This window comes from Mustela nivalis (assembly GCF_964662115.1).
Source record: "Mustela nivalis genome assembly, chromosome: X".
In the NCBI taxonomy this organism is placed as follows: domain Eukaryota; kingdom Metazoa; phylum Chordata; class Mammalia; order Carnivora; family Mustelidae; genus Mustela; species Mustela nivalis.
This window is the reverse complement of record NC_139040.1, coordinates 14,893,729-14,912,806: the sequence shown is the minus strand read 5'-3', so window position 1 is coordinate 14,912,806 and position 19,078 is coordinate 14,893,729. Positions and strand designations below refer to the sequence as shown.

General features: G+C 44.7%; 1 protein-coding gene across 2 annotated transcripts; it reads left to right on the top strand.

Annotated features, from left to right (window-relative positions):
• The first annotated feature begins 1,012 nt into the window (after positions 1–1,012).
• Positions 1,013–18,646, top strand: HTATSF1 (HIV-1 Tat specific factor 1). 2 transcript variants are annotated; one of them, XM_082717616.1, is made up of 10 exons: positions 1,013–1,274; positions 1,466–1,723; positions 3,451–3,631; positions 4,278–4,325; positions 5,109–5,263; positions 7,391–7,554; positions 8,508–8,607; positions 14,187–14,276; positions 15,387–15,524; positions 16,384–18,646. In XM_082717616.1, the coding sequence occupies exons 2-10, from the start codon at positions 1,538–1,540 to the stop codon at positions 17,623–17,625; spliced, it is 2,304 nt and encodes a 767-aa protein (XP_082573742.1). In that variant the 5' UTR covers positions 1,013–1,274; positions 1,466–1,537; the 3' UTR covers positions 17,626–18,646. The 2 variants fall into 2 exon arrangements, with proteins under 2 accessions (XP_082573742.1, XP_082573743.1); XM_082717617.1 differs by lacking the exon at positions 14,187–14,276 and having other exon boundaries at positions 1,040–1,274.
• The last annotated feature ends 432 nt before the right edge of the window (positions 18,647–19,078 follow it).

Below are 19,078 nucleotides of genomic sequence, written 5' to 3'. Positions count from 1 at the left end.
AGGGAGCCTGCTTCTCCCTCTGCCTCTGCCTGCCTCTCTGTCTGCCTGTGCTCACTCGCTCTCTCTCCCTGACAAATAAATAAATAAAATCTTTTTTTAAAAAATCATGTACATAAACAAGTGTGTCTCCCTTAAGCGGTGCCCGTTTTCTTGATGGCTGGCTCTCCAGAGCCTAGCACAGACCCTGGCACTTGGTTGCTCAATAAATTATCTGCCCGATAAAAAAAAAAAATTACAAAACTCTTTATTTTCTACGATAAATATGTAATTTGGGAAAAAGCTGCATAGAGGAAAAATATTCTGGGCTTTTCTAAAAGAAAGACAAAAAACCCGAAGTTACTGGGCCAGTAAAGGTGGTGCTTAGATACTTGGAGGTTTTACGTTTCAGGTTTGGAGCCTGAGCACCTCTGAATCATGGTGTTCAAGAGGAAGGCAGCTGCTGCCCCCCCATTCCCTGTCTTTCCAGAGTTGATCTCCAGCCTGAGAAGGTACCAGAGAGATAAAGGAGGGGCCTGAGGCTGGGAAAATAAGGTTGGTTCCCACCCATCGTTCGTTCATTCATTCATTCACTCACTCACTCACTCACTCACTCACCCAATACGCACTAGACACCACACCCTGAGCTAGGAGCTTAGGCCAAGAACGTGACCAAGAGCCAGCGCCGATCCTAGGGAAATCATAAAGAACAAGCGGTTCCCATGCGGAACGGGGAAAGGAGGCCCAGCTTTTTCTCAGGAACACAAACCCATCCCGCCCGCCCCATCCACTCCCCCAAGATGGCGCCCGCCGAGTGGGAACATTCCCACGCCCCCGGCTGCCACCCGCCGCAGCCCCCGCGGAACCCAAGGTCCCCAGGCACCGCCGGCCCCCGCGCCGCCCCCGCCCCGCCCCGCCCCGGAGTCCGGGTGGGCTACGGCGCGTGACACGGGCGCGCGACACCGGCGCGCGACCGCCGCACGCCGCCCCCCGACGCCCCGCCCATAGGACCCAGCACCGCCCGCCCGCCTGCCAGCGTCGGCGCTTGTTGACGCCACTGGAGGCGTGTCGGCGCGACCCGCGACGTCGCGACGTGCCGACAATGGCGACTGCGTCAGCCTGAGCGGGCCTCAGTTTTCCAGCAATCTCCTGACGTTGGCGCGAGGGCCGTGGGGACCGCGGGAGCCGCGGGGGCCGCAGGCGTCTCAAACCCGGTCGGCGGCGGCGGCGGCGCGGGTGCGCGCTCCCGCCACGCCTTGGGTCGAGCCGCTGCGCCGAGGCCCGGTGGAGCGAGCCAGGTGGGCGGCGGCGCGGCGGGGCTGCAAGCTGCGGCGCGCGCGCGCGCGCGGTGGGAGGGCGGGCGGAGCGGGGGGCGGCGCGGGCGCCGGGCGGCCCCGACCTCCCGGGGGCTGCTGGGGCGCCGCTGGGAGGCGTGCCGGGGGGCGGCGGGACGCGGGCGGAGTGCGGCTAACCTCCCTTTCTCTGTTAGCCTCCGGCTGCATCTCGGCCTCAGTGCTCCTCTTTGCTCGCGCAAAGCCTGTCCCTTGCCTAAGTCGGCAACATGAGCGGCAACAACTTGGATGGGAACGACGAGTTTGATGAGCAGTTGCGAATGCAAGAATTGTACGGCGACGCCAAGGACGGCGACACCCAGAAGGATCCCACTGGAGAACCCGATTCTTTCGGGCAGCAGCCGGCTGACACCCCCTATGAGTGGGACCTGGACAAGAAGGCTTGGTTCCCCAAGGTAGGAGAGGGGCACGGGCGCCACTGCAGCGCGGGCCCGCCTGGCCAGCCTCGCGAGGCGCCCCTTTTCCGTTTTCTTTGCTGAGGTCCTGAGTTAGAGCCCCATGGATAGTGACGTTTCTTTTTGTTGTTTCTGTTGCAGAACCGATGTATAGAGAAACGTAAATCTTTACAGAGATGTCTTAAATGCGATTTAATTCTTAAGTCTTTTCTATGCCTTGTTAATTTTGTCTGTGAAGGTCACAGTTGGTTATTGCACCGGTGACTGCTTTTTATTGCAAAGAGGAAAAACACCAGGAGCAAATTTAGTAGCTGTTAATCTCAGATAGCCAACCTCACTTACCCTAGGAATTCTGCTATTTGTTTAGCTTACGTACCTTGTGCAAAAGGCAGCTTCTCGGTTTGAAAGAAAGTAGCGGTGTATATCTCTTTAGGGACTGAACTTTGTCTTGCACCTCTCTTTCCTATCAAATTTTGTCCCTAGGCATGTGTGTTTTAACCATGTAACCACAGGCGCAGAATAGGGGTGGAAAAGATCCATGTATATTTGTTTAGAGCGCTTGGAAATTGTTAAGTATTTTATTTCAGCTTCAAAGTAAAGTAACTGGTGTTAACTTGGTTCTGTAAACTTTGGGGTAAAAGTACCCTGTTAATCAAAGTCTCATGTGGGTGGAAAAAGATACTAGGAGCACACTAACGGACTTGCAAGCTGGTAACATAAACCGTGTCTCCATTGTGTAATTCCTTGGCTACCCTTAAAATTATTTATTTCAAGTTTTTTATTTTCCATTGTGTTTCCATTTTTATTTTCCATTCCCTCCACGTTGTTAAATTTATGATTTTGCTTGTACTGGTCGTGCCAGCTTCAGAGCACATTTGGTTTCTGAGTACCTTTAACAGTAGTATAATGGATTGATTTGTGACTGTTATCTTTTTATATTATAGAAGCCCATACCTCTTGGAACTGTGAGTTTAAAATTTTCCCCACTCCTGTGTGTGCGCATAACATTGACCAGAATGAAGGAAGAACTCCTCTATTTCTTTCATTGTGCAACTGTGCTTTATTTTTTTTCCCCCTAAAAGCCAGGAATATAGATGTTGAGTTGAATTCGTTCTTAGTTTCTTCTGACACTAAATGATAGTGTGATTTTAATTAGTGATGGAGTTAAAATAAACATTAGTTTTACAGTTGTTAGCCGCCGTCTCTTTTTACCAGATCAGTTCCGTTCTGCATGCTGTCTGCCTGTAGATCATCAAATATTTAGTGTGTCTATACTTTTGTGTATCTCTATGCAAAAGAAAAATTGGTGCTGGTATTAGATTATTAGTTGACTGTTGGTTTTTGTTCTGTTTTATTGTTATCTGGTATTTCCTTTATTGTATGTACTTGTAGCCTTAGTCAGGTAGACTGTAGAGAGGCAGTGATTTATAAATGAAGCAACAAGAAAATGTGCCAACATCACTTAAAATGCCAGTAGTATCTTAAAATTTTGTGCTGATAACCCAAATACCCATTTCTTATTTTTTTAAATCATTTTATGCACATTTTTCACCTAAGGTGACTGCTCTGGCACTTACACCATTTACTACAACCGTTACCTGCAGAAGCACTTCTGTGTTCAGTTGTATAAACAAATATGCTGAAATTTAACACTGTGTAAACTTTATATGGGAAGAAATCATTTTTGAATTTCTGTTATCTGTGTGTGTATTGAATTTTTTGTTTAGATCACTGAGGATTTCATTGCTACATATCAGGCCAATTATGGCTTTTCTAACGATGGGGCATCTAGCTCTACCGCAGATGTACAAGAAGTCAGTGCTAGGACTGCAGAAGAACCTCCACAAAGAAAAACCCCTGAACCCAGTGATCCCAAAAAGAGGGGAGAAAAGAGAAAGGCCGAATCAGGCAAGTGGATTTAGCTTGAAAAACAGGAATGTGAAAATTTTAAATGTTAGTATGTGTATATTTGGTTACTGTTTGGAAAATTATAGTAGGTTGAAGGAACCATAAGATGAGGGGTTTTTAAAAATTATTTGGGTTCATATAGTGACTCTCACACTAACTTGTGGGCATTGGGTAGGCTGTTTCAGTTCTGTGCCTCCGTTTTTTCCTTTGCAAGATAGAGCTGTTATCAAAAGTTCTGTTTGTAAGATAATTTTCTTATATTTTTTAAGCTTAATTAAATTGAACTCAAGGCAGTTTTGCCTCAGCTTGGCCATATCTAACACAATAGATTAGAGTCAGAAGCAACTTACGCATGCAGGGCCTAAAGTCAGTGCAAGGATGAGGATATTTTTCTTTTTAAGGTAGTACCAGAATCATAAAGAACCAGGATAACTAGCCATCCTTTTGTAGACAGGGCTTTGAAACTAATCTAATGTCCAAAGATCCAAATACTTTGAAAGCTGGACAGTGATTTGAGTTAGTCTCTCTTGTTCTAAGGGTAAGAAAAGTCCTGGAAGTTTCAAGAAACTGCTGCATTGTCAAGATTTCATAATGTGACTCTTAACCTTTTCTTGCATGTGTTTTCGTTTTTAATTTTGATTTTTAGGATGGTTTCACGTTGAAGAAGACAGAAATACAAATGTATATGTGTCTGGTATGTGCACTTTTAAGTTTTTATTTGTTTATTTTAAGTAGGCTCCACACCCACCATGGGGTGTGAACTCACCACCCTTAGACCAAGAGTTGGGCTCTACCAACTGAGCCAGCCCGGCGCCCCTCCCACCTCTTTTAAACAGATTTAGAGTAGAAAATACTTGATGGTTTGAGATTTTTCATGAAGTGGTTTATACTTTTCAACTTCTCTAAAATCTATTTTTTACAATTGTGCCCTTTTTTTTCATTCAGCAGTTGACATTTGCATTTTTATTACAAAACTAAGAAACATGACAAGCATACAATTTTGTATGCCATCCTTTCTGTCTGCTGTAGGTAACTTAGGGCAGTCTGCCCCTATAGTGGTAGAAGGCTTAAGCAGAACACGATATTTTTAAAAGATTTCATTTATTTATTTGAGAGAGAGAGACACAGCAAGAGAGGGATCACAAGCAGGGGGAGTGGGAGAGAGAGAAGCCAGCTTCCCGCTACGCAGAGAACCTGACACAGGACTCTATCCCAGGACCCCGGGATCGTGACCTGAGCCGAAGGCAGATGCTTAATGACTGAGCCACCGAGGCAGCCCGCAAAATATGATTTTAGTATATACTTGAACACATTAAAACATGACATTTCTTTAATTCTCTAGGTGTGAGATTTTTTATAGACATTTAAAAAATCAGATTTGAGCTCATCTAAATTGTAGATTTCTAATTGGTAGAATGCTTAAGTAACCTACACTGTTACTGTACATGCCTTTGTGATTTTATCCCTAATGTTACAGGTTTGCCTCCAGACATTACAGTGGATGAATTTATACAGCTCATGTCCAAGTTTGGCATTATTATGAGAGATCCTCAAACGGAAGAATTTAAGGTCAAACTGTACAAAGATAATCAAGGAAATCTTAAAGGAGATGGTCTTTGCTGTTATTTGAAGGTCAGTTATGTGGTCAGATACGTTTTTTGTATTTCCATTTATAACTCAGGAATCAGGGCTATAATTTCGTATAAATGATAGCCAAGAAAGAACTACACAGAACGGGATGTGAAGAAAACTAAAATTTCAGATTGTGCCAGTGTGTATCGCATTCGTGAGGTTATTTATTCGTAGTAAGAAAATACGTTCTCAGGCCAAGGTATTATGTAAGTTATGTGCCTGAAGTGCTTCTTTTGTCTTGAAAGAATTCTCACCACAGAGATCTCTTTAGGACTCTGTCGTATATAATTGACTCAGAACACATTTTAAAAATCCACAAAGAAAAGAAAGCCGGTAACATTTCATTTACCCTCTGGAGTGAATGAGACCGGGATTCGGCAAACTCTAGCCTGCTGCTTATTTTTGTAAATATGGTTTTATCAAACGCGGCAACATTCCTTCGTTCCTTGACTCGTTCGGCGGGGGCTGCTTTTGTGTTTCAGCGCATACCACGTGGCCCGCAAAGCCTAAAATACTAACTGGCCCTTTACAAAAATGTTTTCTGAGCCTTGAATTCAGCTGTGAAGGAGAGGATAGCCGTGCCTGCTCTTTGAAATGTATTTGGAATGGGAGAGAAGAGAGATCGGTATTAATAGAAATTTGCAGAACTTGACGTGTTCATGGCCCCATCAGTTAATTGCACGGGGAAAGCTCAGTCAAAGATAGGCACCGTTTCCAGAACCTCTCTCACCTTAGGGGTATGTTTTATGCATTATCGTAGAATGCAGGAGAAATGTGCACAACGATGATGTGTACCTATGTCATGGAAGGTGAAGATAATTACAAAGTAAAATCAAACTTACTAAACAACAGGACCAACACCACAGGTGTGTTGTTGAGGGTACAGCATTTCGGTGAAATCAGAAAGGGGTCGGGTGAAGCCAACAGCTCTTTGGAAGTTAGCTTTTGAATCTGGTTCTTGAATGTGAATGGGCCCATCCATGAGTATGGCCGAAGGAGAGTTGAGAGTTTTACATGTTCTTCAAGGGTTATTAAAATCTGTGAACAGATGCTTAGGCAGTTTGATTGGATTTTCTACTTTTTTAAAGAGGAAAAAATGGAGTTTTGAGTAAGTTGATAAAAAATACAAGATTGGCCAACCAGTGAGTTAAGTTCCCAAAAAATAGAACTAAGGGACACCTGGGTGGCTCAGTCGATTAAACATCTGACCCTTGGTATCAGATCAGGTCATGATTTCAGGGTTGTGAGATGGAGCCCCACGTTGGGCTCTGTGCTCGGTGTGGAGTCTTCCCTCTTTCTCCCCCTCTGCTCTTCCCCCCACTCCTCCCCCCCTCCTCCTTCCCTCCCCCCCTCCTCCTTCCCTCCCCCGCTCCTTCCCTTCCCCCCACCCACTCACGCTCACATGCTCACGGGCATCCACTGTCTCTCTCTAAATACAATCTTTTAAAGATACACAATTGTTCTAAGATCCATATTGTGCAGTTAAGTTCAGTTATTTTTTGTTTTCCTCGGGTCCTCAGATCTTTGACTCTGCATAGGGCTGACAGGATCCACAAATGTATATAATATACAAGTCGTCAGATAATCATCTTCACATTGTGTCACAGACCTACATTTTAATAGGTGAACAAAGGAGTGAAAGGCTGGCTGTGCTATCCCCAGTTCTTTGAGTCATCTAGTCTTTTAAGAAGGAATACTTTAGAATTTTAAAACTGGAATGTACCTTAGAAATCACACAAGTCCATCTGCCTCCTTGAGAAATTGAGACTCCAAGAGGCAGTACTAACTATTCAGTAATAATGTAATTTACTGAGCACCTGCTGTATGCCAGTCCCTATCCTTTATGTGCATTCTTCCATTTGATTTTGTCAAGAACCCTGCAAAGAAGGCATTTCTCTTCCCATTTTACGAAGAAATTGAATCACTTGCCAGGTTCACAAAGCTGGTTGAGGACAGCTGTGTCTAGAGTGCAGGTTTCCTGATAAGGCAAACTAGAGTTCTTTATCTCAAAGGAGGTAGTTATGATGAAATCTTTATTGTGTGTATAGTCTCGTTCGTCCAAAAAAACCTCCCAGAGTTTCATTGCAGCATGTAAATTCCTGACTCTCTCATTTTACCTTTACAAAGAGGGAATCTGTGGATCTCGCATTAAAACTTTTGGATGAAGATGAAATTAGAGGCTACAAATTACATGTTGAAGTGGCCAAGTTTCAGCTGAAGGGGGAATACGATGCCTCAAAGAAGAAGAAGAAGTGCAAAGACTACAAGAAAAAGCTGTCTCTGCAACAGAAGTTTGTGTCGTTTTTCCCTTTTTGAAAGATTTCATATAAATATCCTAGAGTATGTCTTTGGTATAGCCCCCTACCTAGTTCTGTTCCATCAGATGTATGTATATATTATTTTCAAAGAATTTCATTAGATCATCAGAAACCTTCAGTTATCTGTACTGTAGAATGATCTGGCAAGGGCAAGTTTTTTTTCCCTTTTCTGGGGCATTTACTCCTAATACCACACGGGCTTCAGTGAGATGAGAGGGCCATCTCTTTGGAAGAAGTCGAACATCAGACTAAACAGAATAGTTTAGGCTTGTGTAGCAGAGCCCTTCGTTCGTTTTTGATGTGGATTGACAGCAGCTCCCCTGGGAGCTAAAGCATTAAGTACTTTCTTTTATCAGAGTGGGTTCTGAGAACATTTCTAACACCTCAAACCAAAGATACAGCGATCACACAAGAGTTGAGTTGTGATTGCCTGTAGTTTTTACAGGGATAGTTAGACTAGATCCCTACCAATTTTATATAAACACCTGTCCAGTAAAATTTAAGATTGCGTAACAGGGTAGTTTTACATACTTCAGTGTGATCATAAAATGCCTAAAACCCAATACAATTTTGAACTTACTTTTTGCCCTCAAAGTGTAGTCGTGCATACCAGACAGACAGAAATACTAAATAATTGGCACTTTCCTGTAAGAGTCTTATTAGAATGTTTGTAACCAGACTGCAGTTCCGAGAAAAGATCCACTCCTAGGATTTCAGACCCTGGGTCCGTCTTTGAGCCGCCCATCACTGTACTACTTCAAAAAGTCTCCCAGTGGGAACTGGGACTAACCTACATATGGGTATTTTGGAATCAAATAATTAGTATCATTAAGTACTCGATAAAGGAGGATTGTAGCAGCTCCTTTTCTCCTCTCCCACAAGGATGAAACAAAATTGAGTTTCTTGTTCCTGCTTTATCACATCAGGCAGTTGGACTGGAGACCTGAGAGACGGGCTGGCCCATCCCGAATGCGCCACGAGCGAGTCGTCATCATCAAAAATATGTTCCATCCGATGGATTTTGAGGTAGGAGGTGATATTCCCACTGATGGAAATGTTGATGTGCTTTCTTTCAAGGGAGCCCAAAGCTTGCCTCGCCCCTGTGTTGCTCCTGCCCCAATCCTACACAACCACATAGCTGGCAAGGTAGGAAAATAGAGCGAAGTAAGAGTCCGTCAGAGTGTCCTTCTAGTTCCCCAGGGAACACCATTTAATGCCCACACTCTGGCTGCATGTGGCAGCGACTTGAGGAAATCATTATAAAAACATGATCACTGAATGATTTCTGGGCACTGCTTGCGGATGTTGAGTGCATTTCCCCAAGGACAGGCTGGTTTCGGTGGGGGGTCATTTCCCACTTGCAAATGGGAACTTCACTTTGGGACTATAAATCTGATCCTTAAAACAAAAAACAACAGCAACAAAAAAACACCTCGGGTTCACCATTTAAATAGCGACTCCCGATATTTAAATGGTGATGGTGGCTTTTTGAGACCTGACTTGTACATAGTGTTTTCGTGGCTGTCGGGAGGACTTCATGATACTTACTGTCCGTGTAAACTTCTTACTAAGATCAGCAAGTGAAAGTGACAGCAGAACGAGGTGCTCAGGGGCGCGGGAGGTGTACAAGGCCTAGACTGCCGCCGCGGCGCCTTGCGCTGCCTCCTGCCTCTTACTCTGGTCGGTGTTTCCCACAGACCGGTGGCTGCATTTGTGGAAAAACAAGGCTTTATTCTCTCCCTGGAATCTGAAAGTAACGATCACCAGCTACACTCGAGATAGAGAAAGGCAACAAGTAACCGTAAAGAGAACACATGAGAAAAAAACAATTTCGTACTGTACCACTCCAGGTTTACAAATGATCTGGTTGCACCTGAAGCCCCCTCTTAGTCCTTCTGTGCATGGAAACAGTGAAAACACCAGTTTCATTGTAGCGCCTTCGGAGAGGACCCCCGAGTGGTCTGTAGAGCTTGTCCGGGCCAGTAGTGATATGATAGGGTTCAGGGTGTACCCTGGGTTCTCGGTGTACCCATGGGGTCTGCGTATCTCGAGGTCCCTGGAGAGATATATGTGGTCAATTTGTAACATTGGATGCCCCTCCTGGGCAGAATTCTGAAGACTCTTGAAACAGTCTTTGAAACATTCTCCCTGCCAGGCAGGGATTTGAGAGGAGTTTGTAACTGGATCAGGGTGTCTGGTCTGCTAGCTGCAGGTCTGGATTTCTTACAGTTCATCTCATTTTATCTGCCACGTAAATAACTGCCTTTTTCAAAATTACATGACCTGTTAACGTCTATGACTTAACATCCTTGATGCATGCGTTCCATACTTGCAATGCTCGAATGTGAATGTTACTGCAAACTTAAGGCGAATGATCTGGAGCCTCGGTAAGTAGAAGTCTGTTGCATAATTAGGTATGTGTGTTTTGCCCCCTGTCTTGCTCATTGACCACGTAACCTGAATCTGGCGATTACATTGTGCAAACTTCGTTTTCCCAAGCTTCACGAGCATCCTTTCCTCCGGAAAGCCACCTTCACTTTATTTTGACCCCAACAAATTCCTGCAGTGGATCGCTTTAAGGATAGAAGGTTCACGCTTGTAACCTCTTTGTTCTTTTTTCAAACGCTCTTAACTGTTTTTCGTGTAAACTTCACCTTGGAGTTACAGAGCCTTTAAATTACCTGTTGAGCCTAAGTCCTCTTACACTTCTATTTTCATTTATACCAGTTTGAAAACCTGTTCATGACGTTTATCATTACCCGAAATAACCGGCTCTCCTCTGCTAGACTGTGAGCTCCGTGAGAGCCAGGGGTCCGCCCCCCTCGTTTGCTGCCGGATTCGCAGCGGTTAGAATTCTGCCTGGTATACAGTAGACCCTCAATACGCAGGTATTTTACAGACCCTCAGTATTTATATGAAGAAAAAGTGAAAGAATGATTGCACAAGAGCCCTGTTACGAGGCAGAGTCCTTTGCCTCACTCCTTGGATAACACGTTGTCTCTTGAGCATCTTTGCAAATGAAGGAAATCATTTCGGGTGCTGTCCCTGTCCGCCTGTCTGCCTGCCCTTGTGCGGTCTGCCAGCTCCATGAGAGCCTGGCAGACAGAGGGATTTGTCATGCGTTGGGTGGTTTTGGGTTTTGTTTTTTTTTTAAAGGTTGATTTATTTGCTTTAGAAGAGAGAGCGAGCGTGCACGCGAGCCAGGGGGAGGGCAGAGGGAGAAAGAGTGCTTGGTTTTTGTTCCTGGTCTCTGCGGACCTGAACTTCAAAGTGCGTCAGTATAAATCTCTCCAGCGTAGTGACTGTCCAGTAGGGTAGACTCCGGCCGCATGTGGTTATTTAAATGTAACCGAAATGAAAGAAAGCTTGAATGGAATTCCTCAGTTCTGCCAGCCCTTTGTATCCGATAATGCGGATCCGTATTTGTTACCGCAGGAAGTTCTGTTGGACACCGCTGGTGTAGACGCTGTAGGACTTGTACGGGTGTGAGGCCAAAAAATGTGCTACTGGACATTTTGAGGGGAGTGTTTGACTGGACTAAAGATTCCATGTGAAAGCAGAAACAGACTTGTCGGGTTCCTGAGGTGTCAGAAAGAAACTAGATTTTAGGGGGCAGGTGCAATGTATTTTCACCCCACAAACAGTTGACCAGCGTGAGAAGCAAAATACCTAAAAATACTCTTTGGTTATCAGGGTGAACAATGCAAAGGCTAATATTTTTAAGGTAACTTCAGAGGGTTTTCAATATTTAATTCAAAGCCTTATTTAAAAAGGAATGCCTGGGGGTGCCTGGCTGTCTTGGGCAGGAGAGTGTATGATGCTTGATCTCGGGTTTGTGGGTTCAAGCCCCACGCGGGATACAGACATTACTGTAAAAAAATCAATAAACTTTAAAAAATAAGTAAGTAAAACTGCATACTTGGCCAGTTTGAGTACTAGGAGTGGATGAACCAAAACTGTGTGTTGCAGATGTGAGTTTCTCATTCTCCACACCAGCACTGGCCAACAAACCCAATGTGAGCCACACGCGTAGCTTAGATTTTTCCAGGAGCCGCAGTTTAACTAGAACACAAAATAGGGGAAATAGCTCTTAATAATGAACTTTATTTAGCCCAATATAACCAAAATATTTTTAATTTTAACATGTGATATAAAAATACTAACGAGTTACATTGTTAAACTTTTGGTACTAAATCTTCAAAATCTGGTGTTCGTGTCACACTTGGAACACACCTGAATGGGAACTAGCCACATTTTAAGTGCTCAGTGGCCACATGTGGTTAGTGGCCACCGTCATGGCCAGTTTAAGTTTAGATTGGAAGGGAAAGAGAAATATGGTTTATTTCTTCTGGGAAAACAGACCACCACCCCCCCCCCCAAAAAAATTAGGAGTGTTGAGCAAGAAAGTTTCGATGCATCTGTCTGATTTTCATCTCAAGTCTGTTGCTTGCCAAGTGTTATGTTCAAAAATTTTCCATTCTTAGCTATGTTAAAGAGTTTTCCTAGAGGAGGGGATTATTATCGTTAAGCTTCAGGCTACTACACAGCAGTGACGCTGTATTAGCTTTTCAAGCTGGTATAAATGAAAATGGAAGTGTAGGAAGATTTTGGCTAAAATCTGATATCCTTGTAGAAAAAGTGCTGAGACTTTGCTACAGAAATAGAGTGAGTGGTGCGCCCCCCCTACACACAATGGAATCACACTTAAATTTGTTAAATATTTTGAAATAGTATTTTGTATGTTTTTACTATAATACTGATTTCCCTTGGTGAATAAAGTTAAGGTATTTGGAGTGGTTTTTTCTAACTCTAAAAAAGCTTTTTATTGACTATTCACCATGTGGAAACACCTGTGCTGGGTTCTGTGAGGCAGATGAAACATTTAGACCAAATTCCTGCCTTCGCAAAGCACACAGTCTGATAGCAGCTGACCCCCCGCCCACACACACACCCCTCAAGGCCACCACGTGCCTTTTATGCTCCGGTTCCCATTCCTCTCAACAGCATCTTCTCCAAAATGAGATTTTATAAGTGGGGGCAATCCAGCTGTACTTTTAGAAGGCTCCGATTTCTAGGATTCTCTTTTATTTTAAATTTGATGTCAGTATCTGCCTGCCAGCTCTTTATTTTTGCTTTTTGAGAGAACTTTAGGAGGGAAAAGGCACTTTTTTTGTTGTTGTTCTTTGCAGTTCTTCTTTAGTTGGTGAGGAAAATAAAAACCTATGAGCAAGATGAAGTTAAATGTTTCCTAAAAAGCATAAGTCTACTCCAGTAGAAGTTCATATGTAGGATGTTTTGTTTATATGTGTGTGTAGTTGCAATTCAGGTCGCTAATGTAACGTTTTGTGAGCCCTTTTCATGCACTGGGACTTGCAGAGAGACAGGCTAATTCCTCCAGGTGATCTGAAGTCCTTTTGTTGTGGGTCAGAGAGTCCACCCAAACCCAGGACCACCAGAAGCAACAGCATTTGAATGCTCCTAATAGACTCACAGTTGCAAGAAATCAACAGCTTAAGAATGTATTTTTTATTTTTTATTTATTTTTTAATTTTTTTTGAAGTTTTTTTTAAGATTTTTTTTATTTGACAAAGATCACAAGTAGGCAGAGAGGCAGGCAGAGAGAGAGAGGAGGAAGCAGGCTCCCTGCTGAGCAGAGAGCCCAATGCGGGGCTGGATCCCAGGGCCCTGGGATCATGACCTGAGCTGAAGGCAGAGGCTTAACCTGCTGAGCCACCCAGGGGCCCCAAGAATGTATTTTTTAAAAGATTTTATTCATTTGAGAGCGAGCGAGCACACAAGCAGGAGTTGGGGAGGGGGCGGGTGCTGAGGGAGAGGGAGAAGCAGACTCCCTGCTGAGCAGGGAGCCCAACATGGGGCTTGACCCCAGGACCCTGAGATCACAGCCTGAGCCAAAGGGACGCTTAATGGACTGAGCCCCCCAGGCGCCCCAGGAATGTATTGTGTGCTTATTAGCAGCTCTTTATTTGTGTGGTTCTGTTGCAGTGTGGTAGGAGATGAGATGAACAGGAATCCTTAAAAGGGAGGTTTACCCTGTGAGTTAAAATAGAATCTTGGAAGCACAAAGAACTGTCTTAGAACACTTAGTCAATGCAAGGGATAGATGTCTCCCCATTACAGTGTTTCTGTAAATAGGAATCCATGCAAAACCCAAAGTGGAGAGCTCTCTGGTCAGTACCGTCACGATGCCTGTGCAGAGCAGGAATTGGCAGCGTCTGACTTTGTCTGTGCCGGAGGACCTTTTTCCCGCGCTTCCAGCTGCTGTTCTTTGGGATTCCCAGCCCTCCTCCCTCGGCTCCCCTCCCCTCTGCTCCAGCACGGTCCGCCGCTGCCCCCCACGCTTAGCCATGCTTAGCCGTTCCCTCCAGCTGGAAGCAGGGCCACCCCTGTAGCAGCGGCTGCAGCCTTGGTGATCTGACGTCATTTGGTTTTGACTTTTTAAAATTTTGGAGCCCGCAGATAAGAGTAACTACTTTTAAGTAAAACCTTTTTCTCTACGCTGGTTTGTCAAAGCAAGAAATTTGATTTCTCAGGGTTTATATTTAAAGAAGGGGGCAGATCTGTTTTAATCGTGTGTATGTTTGCAGGATGATCCATTGGTGCTGAATGAAATCAGAGAAGACCTTCGAGTAGAGTGTTCAAAGTTTGGACAAATTAGGAAGCTCCTTCTCTTTGATGTAAGTTTGTGGCTTAGACAAATGATCCCTAAGCTATTGTTCTTTCCAATTGATAAGTTCTTCCCAGGTGGCAGTGTGTCCCCGACTTTGGATTCATGTTTTTGTATGGTAGGTCTGCTATCTTGTGGTAGTCCTCTGTTAGCAATAATTAGATGAACGTGGATCGGAAGGCAGGGCCTTGGTAGACTCGGTATGCCTCGGTGATTTCCCGTTACTATCACTCTGGAGTATACGATCGGGTGAAAGGAAGTCCGAGAAAGACGTGTGAGACCTTGTGGTTCCCTGTTGGCCCACCTTTCCCCACCTTTGTGAATTATTCTCCTCCTCCATGTTTGAAGAACAACAATCAAGCAAGATATTTGTCTGTTCCCGTTCCTACTCTTTGTACTTCCAAGATCAACACCTAATAATGAAAAGAGTCGCCATGTATTGATTGCATATGAGCTACTGTGTGTGTTACCTCCTTTAATCCTCACGATCGTTTGAGGTAGGTGCATACTATTATACCCATTTTACAGATCAGGAAGCTGGAAGTTTTAGAGATTGAGTGAGCTCCTTGCTCAAGGTCATTCCGCTGTTAAGTGGCACAGAGCCAGAATTTAAACCCAGGGTATTTGACTGGACAGTTCACACTCATTAACAACTATACCATCTTGCTTCTCTTTAGGCGGTGTTGTCAGCAGAAGCATTTCCGAGGTCGCCATGCTTGGTTCTTGCTAAACAAGATTAAGCTAAAGAAGCAGCTAGCTTTGGGGCGCCTGGGTGGCTCAGTCCGTTAAGTGACTGCCTTCTGCTTGGGTCATGGTTGCCGGGTCCTGGGATCAAGCTCTGCATCAGGCTCCCTACTCAGCGGGGAGTCTCCTTCTCCCTCCGACCCTCCCCCTGCTCATGTGCTCTTCCTCTCTCTCTCTCTTTCAAATAAGTAAATAAAATCTTGAAGAGAAAAGAAGCAGCTAGCTTCAAGTTGCTGGCTGGTGTACAAAGGAAGAATGGCTTCATACATAAAGCCTTTAAGCTTAAATCATCAGAAAGAACACTCCTGCGTACCGGTTTTGTCAGATGTGTATGTTTTATTTTCTCATTCATTCCTTCTTTTTCCTCCCTTTCTAGAGACACCCAGATGGTGTGGCCTCTGTGTCCTTCAGGGATCCAGAGGAAGCTGATTATTGTATCCAGACTCTTGACGGAAGGTGGTTCGGGGGCCGTCAAATCACTGCCCAGGCGTGGGATGGAACTACAGATTACCAGGTAAATTCTGCAACTGTCGAGGGCACATAGATTGAATCATTACTGAAAAACACTGATCTAGTGGTCCTTCAAAATAAATTTTGGGTTCAGTGCAATCTATTTAATGTAACAGTACTTCTGAATTATACTTTGTGTTCAGAGCATAGAAAGAAAAATGTTTCAGTCTTTTAGCTTATAGTGAAGCACGGAGAGAGTTCCAATGTTAACTTTTTCACTGGTGAAACATTTCTGCAGGACTGCAGTATTGGGCATTTTTTTTTTAATTTATTTATTTGACAGGCAGAGATCACTAGTAGGCAGAGAGGCAGGCAGAGAGAGAGGAAGGGAAGCAGGCTCCCCGCTGAGCAGAGATCCCGATGTGGGGCCTGATGCGGGGCTCGATCCCAGGACCCTGAGATCATGACCTGACCTGAAGGCAGAGGGTTTAACCCACTTGAGCCACCCAGACACCTGGGCATTTTTTTTTAAATGATCTTAAGACCAACTCTAGTGGACTGATACGTAAAGTTTTGAAAACTGAAGATAAGGAAATGCTCTGATTTCCTAAGAAGAGATGCCTTATGAAATCAGGACACTTGTGTCAGTATCAGAAGTATGTAGAGAGGGGTGCCTGGGTGGCTCAGCGGGTTAAAGCCTCTGCCTTCGGCTCAGGTCATGATCCTAGGGTCCTGGGATCAAGCCCTACATCGGGCTCTCTCCTTGGTGGGGAGCGTGCTTCCCTCTCTGCCTGGCTCTCTGCCTACTTGTGATCTCTCTTTGTCGAATAAATAAATAAAATCTTAAAAAAAAAAAAGGATGTAGAGAGATTACTTCTTTGTGCCCAGAACCTACCTTAATGGCAATTCCCATTTCTCCACAGGTGGAAGAGACCACAAGGGAAAGGGAGGAGAGGCTGAGAGGATGGGAGGCTTTCCTCAATGCTCCCGAGGCCAACAGAGGCCTTCGGCGTTCAAATTCGGTTTGTGCTTCGGAAAGGGCAGGGCCTTCTAGAGTAAGGCATTTTTCAGAGCACCCGAGTACATCGAAAATGAATGCACAAGAAGCCGCCAATGAAATGGCATTCGAAGAACCTATCGATGAAAATAAGTTTGAAAAAACTGAAGATGGAGGAGAATTAGAAGGCGATGCTTCTGAGAAAGATGCCAAAGAAAGTGGCCCCGAGAAAGAGGCTGAAGAAGGCTGCCCCCAGAAAGAACCTGAAGAAGGTGGCGTCAAGACAGAGTCCGAGGAAGGCTGCCCCAAGAGAGAGCGTGAAGACGACTACCCTGAGAGAGAGCCTGGAGAAGGCAGTCCTGCGAAAGAGTTTGAAGAGGGTAGTCCTAAAACGGAGGCTAAAGAGAATGGCCCCGAACAGGAATCCAAAAAGAAGAAGCTCAAAAATGATTATGAAGAGAATGGCCTTGAAAAGGAATCTGACCAAGATGGCCCCAGCAAAGAGTACGAAGGGGAGGAGAGCCCCCAAAAGGAGTCTGATGAAGACGACTCAGAAAGGGAATCCGAAGAAGATGACTGCTCTGAAAAGCAGTTCGAAGAGGGCTCCGAGAAAGAGTTTGAAGAGAACGGCCTGGAGAAGGATTTTGAGGAGGAGGGCTCCGACAGGGAGTTCGGCGAAAACCTTCTTGATCGGGAGTTCGACGACAATGACTCTGACAAGTCAGAATTTGGAGATAGCAGCTCCGAAAGAGTGTTCGAGGAGGACGTCTCCGAGAGAGAGTTTGACGAAGAGTCCGATGACAAGGAAGAAGGGGAAGACACGTACGAAAAGGTGTTCGATGACGAGTCAGACGAAAAAGAGGACGAAGACTACGCAGATGAAAAGGGGCTCGAAGAAGCTGATGAGAAGATGTTTGAAGACTCAGACGACAAAGAAGACGAGGAAGGAGTCGAGGTAAAGGAAGATGAAGAGGTGGACGAGAAGATGTTCGAAGAAGACGATTCCAACGGGAAGCTGTTTGACGACGAGGATTCCAGCGAGAAGCTGTTCGACGACTCTGACGAGAGAGGGACAGTGAGGGGCGTGGGGAATGCGAAAGATGAAGGGCCCCTGTCCACGGGCAGCAGCTTCGTCCTCAGCAGCGACGACGACGTCGAAGACATTTAATCCCTTCAACTTGCTTTGTAGGGAGCTTCCTCCATCCGCGTTCAGCCCGCGCTCCGGGGTCATTGCTAGTAGTGCTACATGAACGTGTGCCTAGTGGTAGGAAACCAGCAGAATAACGCATTGAAGTTTTCACTGTTACCTGTACTTGGTGATCTTAAATCTGTGTTAATTGGCCGTTCAGGTAAAACTTCCTAGTATAATGCAAGTCAGCTGGGTACTCGTCCTTTGTCAGATTTGTTAAACGCATGCAGAATAATATTTTTTAAAGTATTCTGATTGAAGTTTGTGATAATTCCAAAATAAAAACAAGTTGTTAATATGCTGAAACTGGAGAACTGGACTTGCGTTACGTTGCATTTTAAATTCTTGCTGTTGCTTTATTCATACTAAAGTGTAGTGTTTGTGAGGACTTGATCAAGCTAAAGCTCGTAGGAGTTTTCTTGCTTCCAGCTTCCGTCAGCACTTAATCCCCGTTTTCCTCCCTACCCCAGAACATGTTACTAAACTTACAAGGTAAATAACACTCTGGAGTTGTTCCCTGCCTAGTCCTTGTGAGCTACTTTCACTTGTTTTCTTTCCCACCCCCTTGCCGCAAAAATGGACTCTGCGATGTGCGAAAGTCGACTCCCGGAGGTCCCAGCTTCCGGTACTGGAAAGACGGAGGAGATTAGAATTCTCCAGTGTACTGTGGGGGCCCCTTGAGAAGCTGAGTGAAGTCATGGGACCTTTCCCCAGAAAAATGTGTGCACACACTACACAGCTTTTTTTGTATACACTTTTCAGAGGTTCATGGGTCCCCTGGAGTTCAAGATCTACTTGTATCATTCATACTTCGGTTTTTTGTTCTAGATACATGGTGCCTAGTACTGTGCTGAGTTGTGTAGTCCCAATAAGAATTGGAGTCTTTCTTGATTGTGCTTTCCAAATTAAGTATTGGTGAATTGACTTCTGCTGTAGCATTAAGAAGTGACTCTCGTGAAGTAGAAGCATTAAAATAAACTGCATTGGTGCTTTTTCATTATACCGTCTGTAAGTGTAATTATTGTCCTTTTCAGACCAAAAAAAAAAAAAAAAAAGAGTCCTTGTATTTCAAGCCAAGGCTGAGAATTTAGTGGTTGATGTCTGGGATTTCTTAAAATCTCAGGATTTTCAGGGCACCTGGGTGGCCCAGTGGGTTAAGCCTCTGCCTTTGGCTCAGGTCATGGTCTCAGGGTCCTGGGATGGAGCCCCGCATCAGGCTCTCTGCTCAGCAGGGAGCCTGCTTCTCCCTGTGTCTGCCTGCCTCTCTGCCTACTTGCGCTCTCTCTCACTCTCTCTCTCTCTGTCAAATAAATAAAATCTTAAAAAAAAAATCTGGACATTTTCACCAAGGACAAATCCATAAGAGCTAAAGAAAGGTAAATACAAAAAAGTGGCAGACCAAACTCTTGTTCCCTTTAAAGGTATAAGCCAG